The sequence below is a fragment of the Haematobia irritans genome, chromosome 5 (assembly GCF_050003625.1).
Source record: "Haematobia irritans isolate KBUSLIRL chromosome 5, ASM5000362v1, whole genome shotgun sequence".
Taxonomy (NCBI): Eukaryota; Metazoa; Arthropoda; class Insecta; order Diptera; family Muscidae; genus Haematobia; species Haematobia irritans.
The window spans coordinates 174705953-174724837 of record NC_134401.1 but is presented as its reverse complement, the minus strand read 5'-3'; the positions used below and the strand labels follow the sequence as shown (position 1 = coordinate 174724837).

Here is an 18885-nt window from a genome sequence, read left to right as displayed (position 1 = left end):
AGACTAAGCATTCTTTAACAAAGCAATATTCTTTAAAAATTGCTACTAAAAATAAGTAGGAGAGTAGAGGATACTGCCATAATTGGAATCTTAGCATTAAAACCTCAGATCGTATTCTCGTCAAGTTGATTTCAAATTACCTACGTCATAAACTTGCCCAAATACACACGATTATTCGTGATGATCATTCCTTCGGATGATCATTCCTTTTCTCGCATATATATATTATCAGCCCTCCAACATGTCTAAGGCCACTTGCAGTTTGTCAAGGTGAACAAGATCAAGTCGTCTTTACGCCACATATGTGATAATAATAAAATTTCTTTTTTTAAAGCAATGTAGTCAATATTACCCAAACAATGATTCACGCATATTTATTTTACCAGAGTCTACGAGTATACACCATCCAGTACAACATTTAGTCGATCATTTGCCATTTCAGTCCCACTGTTCTTCACTGTCACTTTCAATTTGCAATGCATCCAAGAAAATCTCGTCTGGCCTCATCTGTCTCTGGTTCGTTACAACCACAAACGAGATGCCATCATAGCAACACAGAAAAAAGTGAAAGGTCTTTTTTCAAGTGAAGATTATGATGTTTGCATAGGTACGTAATATTTCTCATACCTTAAAAATAATTGTTCGCTTCTCCGCAAAACTGCAATACGAAATGCGGTATGGCTTCATGGCATTTATATTTTATGCAATAAGCAATAATGCCTATCATAAATCCATCATCGTTAAATCCACCTTATAAAGAGATGTATGTCAAAACGCATATTCTTTCCTCAAAATTAAGGTTCTAATTATCCATTTTCCAATAGCGCATTTGTCAAGTCCATTTAAGAGGCTTCAATTCCCCCGTTCTGTTGAACCAATGCGCATGGGCACAAGCATGAATGATTAATTAAATAACTAACCATCCAGTCATTTGCGAAGCGCGCTCAAACGTAAAATTGCTTCCGCTGCAAACTATCTTCTGCTAAAAGACGTTCAAAGTTATTTGATTTACGAGTGGCAAAGTCTGGGTGAACTACATCGAATTATCGCACATGAAATTGTTTTTGAGAGAAACAAATGAAACTTCCCCCAAAAAAATAAAAGTAATAATGAAAGTTTCTCAGGCTAATCGTTTACTTTTACTTAGCATTCGAGAAAAAAAAACAAAACTGAAACAATTTAATAGGTATAAAACGGTAAACTATTACAACATATTTAGTGTCCACTAACCGTTATATAATTAATGGTACATTACATAACAGTGCAAGAAATCAATAAAGTATTGTGTATTTTTCAAATAAGACCAAAACATTTCGAAAATTATTCAAAATTAATTAGATCTTCACAAGATGTTACACATTTTGTATATAAATAAAAATGAAGATTAACGTTTCATTTTTTAAGAAACTCATTCCACTTTCTTATTTTGCAAAATTTATCAATGAAAAACTCACAAATAATATTATGAACTTGTGAATAACTAAAGACTTTATCCTCATTTTATCTGAATTATTTTCTAATACTATTTTCTTGGCGTTTAATTGGAAGAATATCACCAGTGATAACTGTCCGTCTCTTATGTCTATTTTGTTTTTGGTTTTCGCAGTTTCCAAAGGTGAAACTTAAAAAAAATTATAGTGAAAGCTGGATCGATTAATATTTTTACTTAATTTCTTATTTTGACCACATTCTTATGCTTAGGTTAGGTTAGGTTAAAGTGGCAGCCCGATTTAGTTTCAGGCTCAATTAGACTAATATTCAGTTCATTGTGATACCACATTAACTAAACGTGCCTATTACATATGGGCACTTCTAGTTTTAACCGCTGAACCTTCTCGATTATTTTCTTCTGTTGAACCAACCAGATTGTTCCAAAACAAAATCTTATGCTTACACAAGAAAAAAAAGTTCTTGTCTAACAAAATTTCATAAAAAAATTCGTCGTCGGCCATGGCGCCAATTATTCGCTGTTTATTATATCATAAGCAATATACACAGCTAGCCTACCTGACATTCTCTAGAGTCGCAAAAGTGTTTTTTGTAAATATGGATAATACGATAGTTCGTAACAGAATAAAATCAAATAATAAGATTACACATTTTGAGGTTCCATAGTAGAAATTTAATATAATAAAGGGTGGTTAAATTGTAAGGGCCGATGTTGAATGTGAACCACACCTAAACGCCAAGCTTTTTTCCGAATTTTATTTCAGACCTACTCAATTTGAACCATGGAGAGATACATAATCCAACAACGTGTTAAATGGTTCCAAGAAATGGCAACAGTGGATGATCAATTTTCGAAGAAACTCATCTTCAGTGATGAGGCACATTTTCACCTCAATGGATTCGTCAATAAACAGAATTGCCGCATTTGGGCGAATGAGAATCCAAGAGTGATTTTCGAAAAACCAATGCACCCACAAAGAGTGACTGTTTGATGCGGTTTATGGGCTGGCGGCATCATCGGGCCGTATTTGTTCCAAAATGAGGTCGGTCAGGCAGCTACTGTGAATGGTGTTCGCTATCGTGAGATGATAACGAATTGGAAGATATGGATGTGTACGATATGTGGTTTCAGCAGGACGGTGCCACTTGCCACACAGCTAACGAAACAATGGCTCTTTTGCGCAACAAATTCAATGGCCGTGCACGCAAAGGAAAAAAAACGTTTGTACCGAAAACGTTTTTCTTTTGTTAGAGTTTTTTGAATTGCTTCGAAAATTTTAAACTTTTATCACCAAAAAAATTCGTTTGTTACAAAATTTTTACTTTTTCAATAAAAAAAGTTATTTTTGAAACAACAACACAGTCAATTTCGTTTATATCAAACACTGTTCTTTTCTGACTTTAGGTCTTTAATAATACACATTTTACAGTTCAAAATTTAATATACTACAATGTAATGTTGAACATTTTTTCGGAATCTTCCGAACGTATCTGAAATATATGTAAAAAAAAAAAAACTTTGGTCGAAGCAGGGATCGAACCCACGACCCTTGGCATGCAAGTCGGACGTGGCAACCACTGCTCCACGGTGCCAAACTAAATGTTTGTTTCTGTTAAATAAACTTTGTTTATTCGGTTCGTGGGCGCCGCAAGTTATGCTATATAAATATAACGTATATGGATAATTATTTATCGATGACCATAACAGGTACATAGCTCAGAGGTTAGTGTGTTGGCATACAAAGTGCATGGTCCGCGGTTCGATTCTCCGTCCAGGCGAAAGGTAAAAAAAAATAAATTTATAAAATCGTATAATTTCTTCTACATTGTTGGTATTGCAGAAAAAGGTGTTAAGAACTAAAAAACCTCGTGGATGTGGAAAAGATGTGAGGGAAAATGCAATTAGCAAGAAAACAATGTTTTTTTTTTTTTTGAGTTTGTCTTTATGAAATTGTTTTTACATTCTGGAAAAGAATAAACGTTTATCACAAAAAGTATATAAAGGGTGATTCTTTTGAGGTTAGGATTTTCATGCATTAGTATTTGACAGATCACGTGGGATTTCAGACATGGTGTCAAAGAGAAAGATGCTCAGTATGCTTTGACATTTCATCATGAATAGACTTACTAACGAGCAACGCTTGCAAATCATTGAATTTTATTACCAAAATCAGTGTTCGGTTCGAAATGTGTTTCGCGCTTTACGTCCGATTTATGGTCTACATAATCGACCAAGTGAGCAAACAATTAATGCGATTGTGACCAAGTTTCGCACTCAGTTTACTTTATTGGACATTAAACCAACCACACGAATGCGTACAGAAGAGAATATTGCGTCTGTTTCTGAGAGTGTTGCTGAAGACCGTGAAATGTCGATTCGTCGCCGTTCGCAGCAATTGGGTTTGTGTTATTCGACCACATGGAAGATTTTACGCAAAGATCTTGGTGTAAAACCGTATAAAATACAGCTCGTGCAAGAACTGAAGCCGAACGATCTGCCACAACGTCGAATTTTCAGTGAATGGGCCCTAGAAAAGTTGGCAGAAAATCCGCTTTTTTATCGACAAATTTTGTTCAGCGATGAGGCTCATTTCTGGTTGAATGGCTACGTAAATAAGCAAAATTGCCGCATTTGGAGTGAAGAGCAACCAGAAGCCGTTCAAGAACTGCCCATGCATCCCGAAAAATGCACTGTTTGGTGTGGTTTGTACGCTGGTGGAATCATTGGACCGTATTTTTTCAAAGATGCTGTTGGACGCAACGTTACGGTGAATGGCGATCGCTATCGTTCGATGCTAACAAACTTTTTGTTGCCAAAAATGGAAGAACTGAACTTGGTTGACATGTGGTTTCAACAAGATGGCGCTACATGCCACACAGCTCGCGATTCATGGCCATTTTGAGGGAAAACTTCGGAGAACAATTCATCTCAAGAAATGGACCGGTAAGTTGGCCACCAAGATCATGCGATTTGACGCCTTTAGACTATTTTTTGTGGGGCTACGTCAAGTCTAAAGTCTACAGAAATAAGCCAGCAACTATTCCAGCTTTGGAAGACAACATTTCCGAAGAAATTCGGGCTATTCCGGCCGAAATGCTCGAAAAAGTTGCCCAAAATTGGACTTTCCGAATGGACCACCTAAGACGCAGCCGCGGTCAACATTTAAATGAAATTATCTTCAAAAAGTAAATGTCATGGACCAATCTAACGTTTCAAATAAAGAACCGATGAGATTTTGCAAATTTTATGCGTTTTTTTTTTAAAAAAAGTTATCAAGCTCTTAACAAATCACCCTTTACTTTTCTTCCAAATACACTTCCTTACAGCGAAAAGCAAATGAGAAACGAACTTTGTTTGTCTAAAATTTCGTTTGGGAGGAAAGAATTATTTTTTTGCGTGTGTTATCTCACGTAATGCCGATGTCAATTGGCCGCCAAGATCATGTGATTTGACACCGTTGGACTTTTTTCTTTGGGGTTATTTGAAAGAAAAGGTGTACGTCGATAAGCCAGCAACAATTCAAGAGCTAAAGGATGAGATAATTCGGCACATTAACAGCATAGAACCTCCATTATGCCTCAGCGTCATCGAAAATTTGGACCATCGGATGAAGGTGTGCCACCGAGGTCGCGGCGCCCATTTGGCCGATATTTTGTTCCATACATAATTGAGTAATACCAATATATCATAATAAAATAAAATTACAATAATTTCATAAATAGTTTGTGTTTTATTCAAAATCAACATCGGCCCTTGATGCAATGCCAGACATCCTCTTGCGAACATATTTGGAATATGCTTAAAATTACATTAGTTCTGTTTCCAAAAGTTGTACTTTGTATGTGTGTTTTCTTTAAATAAAGTGGCTTTAAATCGACTTATGTGACTCTAACTATCTGCTCTATAAATATAACTGTTTGACAGTATGGGTTGCTTGTGCGCTGATGGCTATATCGAAGTTTATGTGCTGATGACAATAAGAGCTACATGGCATGCCACTCATGACAAAAATAATCTAACAAAATTTGAAAAAAAAATATATACCAAATTTAGAAATCTTATTTTTAATTTTTTTATTGTCAAAATTGTATTCCTATTGAAAATTTCGTCAAAATTGTATTTGTATATAAAATTGAAGTACCTCTTAGTTGGAAAGGAATATATTGCAAAATCTACCAAAACATCAAGAGATCTACCATTTTTGGTAGAATTGTACCAACTGTGGCAACCGTGGCTACATGGTGGATATTGTGTTTACCTACTTACAAACACGATCAATTCTCTCTCTCTCTCTCTGAACGAAAACTACATTTTTTAAAAATCGAATATTTGCCCTTCATTGTTTGTATTACAAAAAAGTGCTGAAAACTTAATAAATCAGGTACAAGTGAGAAAGATATAATTAGTCAGAAAAAATAGTCTTTAATAAATTGTTTTCACATTCTAAAAAGGAGTCAACGATGATCACAAGCCGGATGATTATCATTGCTATTACACTATTTATTGAAAAATTTCCCATAATATCTGGTACTAAAATCAGCTTGACGAAATTCTACTATTTCGTACTCCTTGGTTTGTGGACGAATTTGCATCTTACCAATCATGATTTTTGACACGTATCGCTTTAAAGCATTATTGTTTAATACCATGTAACGGAAATCCATCATACAACAAAATCAAAATTAAACTTAAATAGGGCAAATGTCAACGCTTTATGTGAAAACATAGATGCATTAGCCTCTGACACAATGAACATAAAATCAACATTCCCCCTGGTTTATACGTACTTCATTTTGCTGTTTACCACAAACACTTGTTCATTAACTTGAATCATCGCTAATTTCAAGAAAATGGCAATTGTTAATTTATTGGGATTTCGTGATGGTAGATTTTGGCAAATATGTACGTTTAACGAGTAGTGAATGCAAACCGAAACCATGACTCTCATGTGAAAAGGAGGTAGTAAGTCAATATTTAAATACAAAATGGTGAAGCCTATCGCATGCAAGTGTAAAATTATGGTGTGGTATGCAAATAAATCATGGAAGTGCATGACACATAAATCATTTAATGGCGAAGAAATTCATTTTTATTATTTGCGAAACCTACAGCATACAAGAGTATGAAATATTTCATAGATTCGCTTAATATAAAATCTATCGCGTTCTTATTGCATCCAATTTGTATAAATTAGATATAAAAATCAAATTAAAATTTATTTTTAATGACTTAATTATACACTTGGTTTAATAGAACTACTACACGACTTCCTTATTTTTAGCTAATGCTTGGTAAAATCAAAGTCCATACCGGCTTTCTAAATATATATGTATTTATTTTTCTTCAAATAGAACAACGACATCCCTATTAATACACTGATTTGTCCATTATCTCATTACAAGAATTTCTTTTAATCATTTGTGTTTGTAGTAAAGTATAATTAAAAATAAATTTCTATTTTGTATAGAGAAATTGGGAAATTTTCTTGTGTTCGTCCCATTGTATTTCCTGTGTTAGTCGCATTTTATACGGCGAAATGCGGAAAAATGGCACAAGCCCATCGTTTCTTTGCCTAGTTTGAAATCGGTTTTATTTTGATATTCCCAACTTTCTACTCATTGCCTTTGAAGGCTATGTGAATACGTAAAGAAACATGGCTTACACGTATGCTCGCACTTTACAAATGGGCAGTTTGCATGTGACAAGAATATTAATTCTGTTGGATTAATACATCGGACAAACAAAAAAGTAAAAATAAAAATAAATGAATCAAAATAGAAATTCAGTTTGAGGTAGGCACACCTTTTGCATACCCTTCATGCGGTTTATTTATCAACATATTGGGGCTACATTTCTTCACATAGTCAATGCAGTTGAGCACTTTTCATGTACTACTACAAGTTAATAAATAAACTACCTATACATATGGAGAAAGAAAATAAAATATGTATGGGAATTTGTTTATACGTAATTAATATATACCAATGAATGAGAATTTTATGTTACCTAAAGGCGACCTTGAGAAATTGCAAAAAAATTTGATAAAATAAAAATGGTTTACGCATTCGAAAAACATAAAATTGTCATCTAGGTATACGTCGGTTGTCCTACAAATATTTGGCCTCACTGTCTGATTAAAAAATAATTTATGTATCAGAGTAGTACTCTTTTTTTGAATTTCTTCGAAAATTTAAAACTTTTATCACCAAAAAAATTCGTTTGTTACAAATTTTTGCAATAAAAAAGTCTTTAATAAGTCGCACTTTACAGTTTCATAGTAAAAATTTAATACAGTAGTATGTAATGCTGAACACTTTTTCGGAATCGTCCGAACATATCTGCAATATATGTAAAAAAAAAAAACTTTTTGGTGTTCGATCGAAGCAGGGGTCGAACCCAGGACCCTTGGTATGGAAGACAGACGTACAAACCACTGCCCCAAGGTGCCGATATAAATGTATGTTTCTGTTAAATAAAATTTGTTTAATCGACTCGTGGGCGCCGCAAGCTATGCTATATAAATATAACTTATAACGATAATTTTCTATTGATGACTATAACAGCTACGTAGCCCAGTGGATAGTGTGTTGGATTACAAACTGTATGGTCCTCGGTTCGATTCTCCGTCCAGGCGAAATGTAGCATTTAAAAAATTTAAAACTTGAATAATTTGTTTGTATTGCAGAAAAAGGTGCTAAGAAATAAAAAACCTCGTAGAAGTGAGAAAGATGTGAGGGAAAATGCAATTAGCTAGAATATATTGTTTTTTTTTTTCTTTATGAAATTGTCCTGGAAAAGAATAAACGTTTATCACAAAAAGTATACACTTTTCTTCCAAATAAACTTCCTTACAGCGAAATGCATATGAGAAACGATCTTTGTTTGTCTAAAATTTCGTTTGGGAAGAAAGAATTATTTTTTTGCGTGTAGAGTAAAATTTATTTATTTTCACTTGGATGCCTGTTATTCCATCTCCGTTCTGCATCGTCGTTAGATCCTGCAACCGGACACTGCCCACACATAGAGAAGGAATGTGATCACCCCAAAGATGTATAATGTTACATGTACCATTTTGTCTAATTATACAATTATTATATTATTATACAATTATTATATATATTTATATATTACAATTATATTTTGTCGCAAAAATGTTGTTTACTCGGCAACTAAGATATATCATTTTCAAGAAAATAGCATGTTTGCTACAAACATTCATCATCACCCAAAAATAATATCTTGAAACATGTTTGGGGTGATCATATTCCTTCCCAGGAGCACGTTATTTTATTTGTGTGGAAATCGAGTCAAATCGATGTTGGGGTTTTTCTAAAATCGATTCAAATCGACTTTTGAGGTTGATCTATTTAATCGACTTCAGTAATGACCTTAAACAACATAGAATCGGGCATCACTAAGTCATAAGAGAGAAATTCACCACTGTGTTGAAATATCAACTTTTCTCATTACAAAACCTACACAGAAAAAAAGCCTTACCCAGATCCAAAGATTTTGTCTTTATATTCATTATTTTCGTATGGACAGCAAGGCAAAGAAGCGAGGAATTAAACTAACGATACCTTTAAGTTGCAATTCCCTTTTGAATTTAGATTTCGAGTACTTGAAATTTGAGGACGATATATATAATACTACACGTTCAACGGAATATTATTTTACGTAATAATAACGATTTTAAAATCGAAGCCTAACTCTAAGGACAAAACCCGTTCAGTGTTATGGACTTTTTCTCTATGCTACGCAAAAATGGCATTAATATACTACACTGAAAAAAATATTGTCGTGAGGTCAAAGATTTCATGTCTTTAAAATACGAATGCAAATTTTGCTTAGCATAGAAGACGCATTTCTCTAATGTAAAGTTTTTTTCCTTGTCCAAAAGTCGTTAAACTTTTCAATGAAGTCGTATTGTCCTTACAATTAAGTGATTTCACTTAAAAATTTGTATCATAATATGAAAGAAAAAATGTTTGGGCTAAGGTCAACTTGACTTTAATAAATAAGAAAAATTCTTTAAATTTAATGAAATTGTCTTTAAATTTGTTGTCTTTTTGCATCTTGACTACAAAACAAAAATTCGTTCAAATATAGGACATGTTTTTAAACACTTTATTTTAAAGACGTTTTTTACTTGAAACATAGCATAATTTCTACTGGAAGTTGAGTCTTAAATTAGAAAATAAAGTTGTCGTTAGCTCGTTTTTAAAGGACTTTGATAGCATATGAAGAAAAATAGCTCAGAAAGTGAAAAATTAAAATTTGCTTCCTAGAAGCAAGTACACAAAACCCAAATTTAAAAGAGAATTGTGTCTTAAAAGTATCCTTACTTGTATTCTTTGCTTCTTTGGCTCGGAATCAATATCAAAATTTTTAAAGTAAAGACAAAATCTTTGGAACCGGGCATGCTTTTTTCTCAGTGTAGGGACATGAAATCTTAGTGCTTATGTTAATTTTTTTCAGTGTAATGAAAGGACATCCTTAGCAACTTCATAATATATTGTTGCTTTGTTTGGGTGCTATAATGCACTTTTATTGATAATGAAAGTGTATGCGTCAGCAATATGGATGATGCACAGCGAGAAAACTGTGAGTTTTCAGTGCTCTTCTTTTTGTAATAAATTACAATTAAAACAAATCGAAATTAAAGTTTGCAGTAATATTTTTCCCATGAATTTTTTCTAAAAATTTCAACTGTAAGTAACATTTGATTCTAAATGAATATTATAGATTTTCAAAATATTTTTTAAGGCTAGAAGTCATTTAATCTAAGAGAATATCTCCAATACCAGATAATAACTTAAAGTCACCCATGCCTTTTTCGATCAATATTCGCATCTATTAATTTTTGCCATTAACTATTAATTTGTAATGAAACAATTTATGTTCCAATAGCTTTGTATCTCACGCTTTTGTGTGTCCACTATTTGAATGTAATGTCAAACTCCATTCACTCGTATGCTCATGCGACAATGCCTTCAAACCATTGACTTTTGCCTTTTTTCCAAATGTCAATGTAACAAAAAATTCTGTGATCATCATCTTTTGTCTCTTCACAGGCTTATGTGAAGATTTCAATGGACACTTTGTCCATTGAGTTGTTAACATTGTATGTAGTATATTTTGATTTTGTATTTATTACTTTCTGATTTTTTTTGTGGCAAGTGATTGGTCTAAATCGCAAAAAATGGCCAGAAACACAATAAAAATAAACAAAATTGGATTGGAAGAAAAATTATCAAAATATCAAACTAATCGCTAGAAATTGAAGGTTAATTGAAAGTACATCGATTCCATATGGACCATCATCATTATCTTTTGTTAAAACTTTGAATTGATATCTATTGGGGAACAAATAAACAAACAACTAAGCCATTATATAGACCAATTAAATTGCCCAAAGAAAAATGAAGAGCCAACCAACCAACAAACAAACAAAAAAAACAGATACGATGATTTTGATATCAACCTGATTGACGTCTGGCTCTCTGTGCAAATATTTATCTCAACACTTGAGCCGTATAAAATAAATAACCTTCACTAGTATGTCTTTGATGATGTTGCAGTCATCATTTCAATATGCTCTTTTAAGAAACGTCAAGGAATTTTTATTTAGCAAGCCTCAAAGATTCCCTATCACGAAATTTTTCCTAATGAATTAAATTAATGAAGTTTTTAACTAATTTGTTACAACACCAAGGTTAAAAACAAATTCAAAATCGAAATATGCTAACTTATTGTTCACAACATTTTGATGTGAGTTGGCGGTTTTATTTTTTTTTTCTTCTGAAGAAAACACCATAATAGAAACTCAATTAATATCAGACAGATGTTCGATTGCCATTTTATTAAAGTGCATCATTGATAATTGGTTCACAAATTCAATCGTATATGGTCAAATTTAATTTAAAGAAATTTCGTATTTTGTACCTTGATATTTGATATAATTAATAAAAAGGTGTCATCACCGAAACCTTGGAAAGAAAAGATATAGAAAAAAAAAAACAAATCAAATATAATATTGCATAATTTTAATTTTCACAATTTTGTTCGAAGAATGTTTTTATCCAAGTATTATATTTTTTTAATGAACTTGGTTTTTGTATTTCAATTAATACTTCCCTATATTGTTGTCGAAATTTCGCAGGAGTACAGGGTTTCGTCGTAATTTGTGTGACACTTATTAATGCAAATTTTTAACCGCGAAAAAAGAACAAACACACTGCACACAAAGAAAAACTTCTTTTTTTCTAAAGCGAAATTATGGAAAAACGAACATTTTCTTTTTCGAACTTATAACAAACGATTTATTCTAATCTCTTTTAGTTGTTTTTAACAAAAATTGATTACGGACTAAAAAACTTTGTTTTTCTGAAAAAAAAGAAAAGAAATCTCTTCTTTCAGTAAAACTTTGAAATAAATATATCGTAAGTTGAGTTGTAAAGATGAAGATAAGGAAAAATTTAAAATAAAATAGAAATAGAACGAAATTTTAAATAAGGGGAATTCCCCTTTATTATTTTTTTTAGAATCTTCTTAGAGCCCAACTAGCCACGATAAATGATTTAAGGATTGTCCTAAATATTATTTATTTGTTTTGATATTGTTTTGCACCAAAATAAAACATTGTTCGTCTAAAATGTCGATCCTCAATAAAGAAAACCCTTTTTCAGTGTAGCAAACACATTTACTACTCTTGATGAAAAACTGTCGATCTTAATGAGACCCCCCCTCCATTAGTTTTTTCTTTAGAAATTCTCTAGTGATAATTTTTTATGAATCTCTGTAATAAATTTAAAATTAGCTAAAATACAAATTTTCTTACATCTAGAGAAGGAATGTGATAACCTCAAACATGTTTCTAGAGCATAATGTTACTAATAGAGGTCTGCACAATTCCATTTGTAAATGCAGAGTACACGTGTACTTGCTAAATGAGTACATCTATTTGAGAGAGTCGCAAAACATTGGTACACATTTTAATGAACACCAAAAGCCACGAGTAACTTCTTGTTGCTGCTCTGATGTCTTCACTACCAACAAACACATATTCCTCTTTCTATCTTATTGAAGTGTACTCAGAGTGATCACGTCGAGTATGTTGCGAGAACAAAACTTCATAGAGTACTCCATGTACCACGTGCAGTTTCAGAAATACAAGAAAACAGTTACTCTCCATAATATATGTTTTCGGATTGATATAAAGAACGGCAAACGTTAAGGTAAGTGTGTGACATACATAAATATATGAAATATGTGACATACATACATATCTATGATTAATAATAATGGAAAGTTTTGCTTCGCACATAACTGAGAAATACTTGTGGTACCACGTGAAGTGAAGAGAATCCATGTTGTACTTTTTCTCAAGTACTTACATTTTTATTGTTCCTTTTTTTCGGAACACATAGTGTTTCGGATAAGTACTTGGTGGTATTTGACAAGCAAGTGTTATCTTCACTTCACTACTTGCGCTCTGAGAGAAAGACAGTGTATGTACTATATTCGACAGCGAATTGCATACATGTAGTGAAAAGTTATTCGATGCAGACCTCTAGTTACTATAGTGTTAAAATTTAACGAATTGAATAAAATTGTCAAATAATATTCAAAGTGTTGTACACGCAAAGAAACAAAAAACGTTTGGAAAACGTGTACCGAAAACGGTTTTCTTTTGTTAGAGTTTTGCTTCGAAAATTTTAAACTTTTATCACCAAAAAAAATTCGTTTGTTACAAAATTTTTATTTTTTCAATAAAAAAAGTTATTTTTGAAACAACAGCACAGTCCATTTCGCTTATATCAAACACTTTTCTTTTCTGACTTTAGGTCTTTAATAAGACACATTTGACAGTTCAAAATTTAATATAGTACAATGTAATGTTGAACATTTTTTCGGAATCTTCCGAACATATCTGGAATATATGTAAAAAAAAACGTTGGTCGAAGCAGGGATCGAACCCACGACCCTTGGCATGCAAGTCGGACGTAGCAACCGCTGCTCCACGGTGCCGAACTAAATGTTTGTTTCTGTTAAATAAACTTTGTTTATTCGGTTCTTGGGCGCCGCAAGCTATGCTATATAAATATAACTTATATGGATAATTATCTATTGATGACCATAACAGGTACAAGTACATGGTCCGCGGTTCGATTCTCCGTCCAGGCGAAAGGTAAAAAAAAATTTAAAAATTTATAAAATCGTATAATTTCTTCTACATTGTTGGTATTACAGGAAAAGATGTTAAGAACTTAAAAACCTCGTGGATGTGAGAAAGATGTGAGGGAAAATGCAATTAGCAAGAAAACAATGTTTTTTTTTGAGTTAGTCTTTATGAAATTGTTTTTACATCCTGGAAAAGAATAAACCTTTATCACAAAAAGTATATACTTTTCTTCCAAATACACTTCCTTACAGCGAAAAGCAAATGAGAAACGAACTTTGTTTGTCTAAAATTTCGTTTGGGAGGAAAGAATTATTTTTTGCGTGTATGGGACTATATACCCAGCAAAAAAGCGTCGCCAAAAAAGTATCGAAAATGTTCTTTTTGGATCCGATGTGGATCATGGCACAGAAGCGATGAGTTTAACATGGATTTGCCATATGACGGATGTCCCCCATTTCACCAACCAATTCATTATAAAGGTGTGACGCTAATTAAGTGTTTTGAATGTGAATTGAAAATGTCTGTGATAATTAAGCAAATAAATAATTGTTGTATTTTTTATGATTTTCAATACATTCTAGTCTGCCATGTTTTAAGCTCAAATACACTAAAAACCGAAATTTCTCTAGAATAGATTTAGCACTTTTTTCAACTAAAAATTAATATTTTGTACCATTTTGTACAGCTGAAAAAATGGCTCCAGGCTTATAGCTATACTCCAAAATAGATCTAATGTACAAAAAAAAGTAAACTGTTTTACAGTGTGAGAAAATTTAACTAAATTGAATTCCTATTTTCCATATTATGGAAATCTCATTTTTATACCCTCCATCATAGGATGGGGGTATATTAACGTTGTCATTCCGTTTGTAACACATCGAAATATTGCTCTAAGACCCCATAAAGTATATATATTCTGGGTCGTGGTGAAATTCTGAGTCGATCTAAGCATGTCCGTCCGTCCGTCCGTCTGTTAAAATCACGCTAACTTCCGAACGAAACAAGCTATCGACTTGAAACTTGGCACAAGTAGTTGTTATCGATGTAGGTCAGATGGTATTGAAAATGGGCCATATCGGTCCACTTTTACGTATATCCCCCATATAAAGGGACCCTCAGATTTGGCTTGTGGAGCCTCTAACAGAAGCATATTTCATCCGATCCGGCTGAAATTTGGTATATGGTGTTGGTATATGGTGTCTAACAACCATGCAAAAATTGGTCCACATCGGTCCATAATTATATATAGCCCCCATATAAACCGATCTCCAGATTTGGCTTGCGGACCCTAAAAGAGAATCAAATTTCATCCGATCCGGCTGAAATTTGGTACATAGTGTTGGTATATGGTCTCTAACAACCATGCAAAAATTGGTTCACATCGGTCCATAATTATATATAGCCCCCATATAAACCGATCCCCAGATTTGGCTTGCGGAGCCTAAAAGAGAAGCAAATTTCATCCGATCCGGCTGAAATTTGGTACATGATGTTGGTATATGGTCTCTAACAACCATGCAAAAATTGGTTCACATCGGTCCATAATTATATATAGCCCCCATATAAACCGATCCCCAGATTTGGCTTGCGGAGCCTAAAAGAGAAGCAAATTTCATCCGATCCGGCTGAAATTTGGTACATGATGTTGGTATATGGTCTCTAACAACCGTGCAAAAATTGGTCCACATCGGTCCATAATTATATATAGACCCCATATAAACCGATCTCCAGATTTGGCTTGCGAAGCCTCAAAGAGGAGCAAATTGCATCCGATCCGGCTGAAATTTGGTACATGGTATTGGTATATGGTCTCTAACAACCGCGCAAAAATTGGTCCACATCGGTCCATAATTATATATGGCGCCCATATAAACCGATCCCCAGATTTGGCTTGGGAAGTCTCCAAGAGAAGCAAATTTCATCCAATCCGGTTGTAATTTGGAACACGGTGTTAGTATGTGATCTTTAACAACCGTGCCAGAATTGGTCCATATCGGTCCATAATTATATATAGCCCCCATATATCGGTTCATAATCATGGTTGCCACTAGAGCCAAAAATAATCTACCGAAATTTTTTTTATATAGAAAATTTTGTCAAAATTTTATTTCTAGAGAAAATTTTGTTAAAATTATATTCGGTTCATAATAAAATTTTCATCATTGTCAAAATTTTATTTCTATAGAAAATTTTGTTCAAATTTTATTCGGTTCATAATCATGGTTGCCACTCGAGCCAAAAATAATCTACCAAGATTTTGTTTCTATAGAAAATTTTGTCAAAAGTTTATTTCTATAGAAAATTTTGTTAAAATTTTACTTCTCTAGAAATTTTTGTCAAAATTTTCTTTCTATAGAAAATTTTGTCAAAATGTTTATTTCTGTAGAAAATTTTGTGAAAATTTTTTTTCTATAGAAAATTTTGTTAAAATTTTATTTCTGTAGAAAATTTTTTCAAAATTTTATGTCTACTTTGTCAAACCGAATTATATACGTATTGGATCGATCTTTTTTGATTTAATATATACCACGTATGGACTTACATACAATTTAGAAGATGGTGTTAGGAGGTTTTAAGATACCTTGCCATGGGCAAGCGTTACCGCAACTTAAGTAATTCGATTGTGGATGGCAGTGTTTAGATGAAGTTTCTACGCAATCCATGATGGAGGGTACATAAGCTTCGGCCTGGCCGAACTTACGGCCGTATATACTTGTTTTATTTATGAACTACTAATTACGAGATTCTTCTTTCTCATAAAAGTATAAATGAACCAAAATTAAAGAAAAAATCATTGCATCCAAATTAGTACCATATTAACCCCGCTATGTTTCTTTCTTACTATTTTTGAGATTTATATGGACAAAAAGTTTTTGTAAGGTCTTCGAAATTTATGCTCCTGTTTAGTTCATAAAATTTGTAAGACATGCTTGGAATAAAGAAAATTTCTTAAGGCTGGGGAAAATTCCGTAAAAATTTTCAAAACGCTCTAAAATAAAACAATTGTTTGTAATATTTATGAACTACTAATTACGAGATTCTTCTTTCTCATAAAAGTATAAATGAACCAAAATTAAAGAAAAAATCATTGCATCCAAATTAGTACCATATTAACCCCGCTATGTTTCTTTCTTACTATTTTTGAGATTTATATGGACAAAAAGTTTTTGTAAGGTCTTCGAAATTTATGCTCCTGTTTAGTTCATAAAATTTGTAAGACATGCTTGGAATAAAGAAAATTTCTTAAGGCTGGGGAAAATTCCGTAAAAAATTTCAAAACGCTCTAAAATAAAACAATTGTTTGTAATATACAGCAGCTAGTTTTAGCATCAATTTAAAAATGGAATTTTTTCTGTGTAGTAGATTGCAATGCCATGAGACTTGTTAAAATAATTTCGATTCTGAAAAAGATTTTTTTTGTGTAATTTATTTAAGTATTTTGATGTTACTTTACCATTGAATTTTTCTCAGGAAAGAAATTCTAACAAATGAAACAGATTTACTGCTGGTTCGAAATCATTTTGCCAAATATATAACACACTGACGAAATTTGTAAACTTGATGTTTTTTTTCAATGTTTCAATTGAAGATACAAAAGAAAATTCAACAGTAATGATATGAAGAGTAATATATTCCTAAAAGCCCTTTGCTATTTGTTCGTATATTCCTAATATCAGGTAATGGTAGCCAATTTAAATTACTAATGGTTGAAACTCTCTCCACCAACAACTTGACTATTGAATTCAAACACTCTTAAAATAAATGAATGAATGAAAGAAATGGAATGGTTCGGATATGGTATCTTAATTGCCCATCTCTCAGCATGAGAATATCCCGAGCCTACTAACCAAGAGACCCAACGCCAAATTATATTGGCTACCATCCACCTACACCACATAGCTAGCATCAAGTTTCCAAAATAGTTAGGCATTGTTTAAGTTTATTTGCCAAATCTACTGAAAATGCCCTCCCCCGTTCATATAAATTAGCTTTGTCTTTTTTTTTTTGTTAATACTTACCAACAACAAATGTATAATCCTCATTGTGTATCTTGATCCAAGACTCACTTCCGCGTCCGTATGCTAACTATCTTAAAATGTGACAACTCAACTGCAATGCACTCCTTTCACGTTAATTTATTTCCTTTCACAGCTAAGAATAACAACAAGAAAAACAAATTTCAAAATCGATTATTTTTATGAATTGGACAGACACTTGGCCAAAACCGGGGCCAATTTTGGCGACCAGACTGGCTACACAGACAGGAATAAAAGAAGTGAGGAGTGTGTGTTTAGAGATCGAACACTATTCAGTTGCGCATGTGCAACGAGTATTGCATGTAGTTCCTGCTGGTGTTGCCAATACTTCGATATTCACTTGCTAATACAGAAGTCACCAATAACGACAACAGCTACCAGTATCCTTCAAAGTTGTTTTGTTTTTAATTTCTCTTTTTTTTAAATATTATTGTGTATATTTTTTCTTTTCTATGTATTCGCTTTTTCTTATTTTTCGTAGTTTTTTTTTTCAATTGTATGTAAATTGTAAATATCTCATTTAAGATGTAGTGCGGCGAATGACAAACCAACTATCAAATGATGGTGGCATATAAAATTTTTGTAAAAATTTCAACAAAAAAATCAAAAACACACACAAACACACTCTCTCACTCGATTGAAAGTAACTTTCGCGCCCACTTCCAATTGTTCGCTAATTCAAAAGTACCACAAGAGGTACAAAGATATTTTATGTTTTGCACACCTTTCTCGTCTGGGTGATATCGGAAAGGAAGAAACGCGACCGTATGATAGTGAAGCTGAATTCAAACTAAATTTATTAAAACCAAAATTTCCGTCAAGCCAACATTTAAGCCAAGAGCAACCGGCCAAGAGTTATCACACAGCAGTACACTAAGGCAGACGACTTGAAACGAAACGAAAAAACAAAAATCGAAATGGAAATGCAAAAGCTGGCTGGCTGGCTGGCTGATGGACTGACTGGCCCAGGTTGTTGGCTATGTTGTAGAGTAGAGTGATAGTCTTGGAGTGGTTTGGTGTGGTGTTGACAACAAAACTAAAAAACAAGAAAATATCAGATTTGAAGAAGCAACAACTTGTTTGAGGCGACAAAAGCAACAACTTGCTTGGTTCGATGGTTGGTTGTGATGGGCCTATTGTTTTATTGCAAAATCCACAGCCATAAAACATACTCACCACCCCAGTGTGAAAAGCAAGAGGATTTATTTGTTTAT

General features: G+C 33.0%; 1 protein-coding gene across 1 annotated transcript in view; it reads right to left on the bottom strand.

Moving 5' to 3' along the window:
• The window catches only part of LOC142239252 (uncharacterized), a 45319-nt gene extending 26740 nt beyond the window's left edge, over positions 1–18579 (bottom strand). Inside the window, exons 1-2 of the mRNA XM_075311031.1 lie at positions 18396–18579; positions 17654–17786 (exon numbers count right to left, since the gene is read on the bottom strand). Coding sequence (XP_075167146.1) covers positions 17654–17677 — 24 coding nt within the window. The 5' untranslated portion in view covers positions 17678–17786; positions 18396–18579. The remainder of the gene's footprint in view (positions 1–17653; positions 17787–18395) is intronic.
• Positions 18580–18885: the final 306 nt, after the last annotated feature.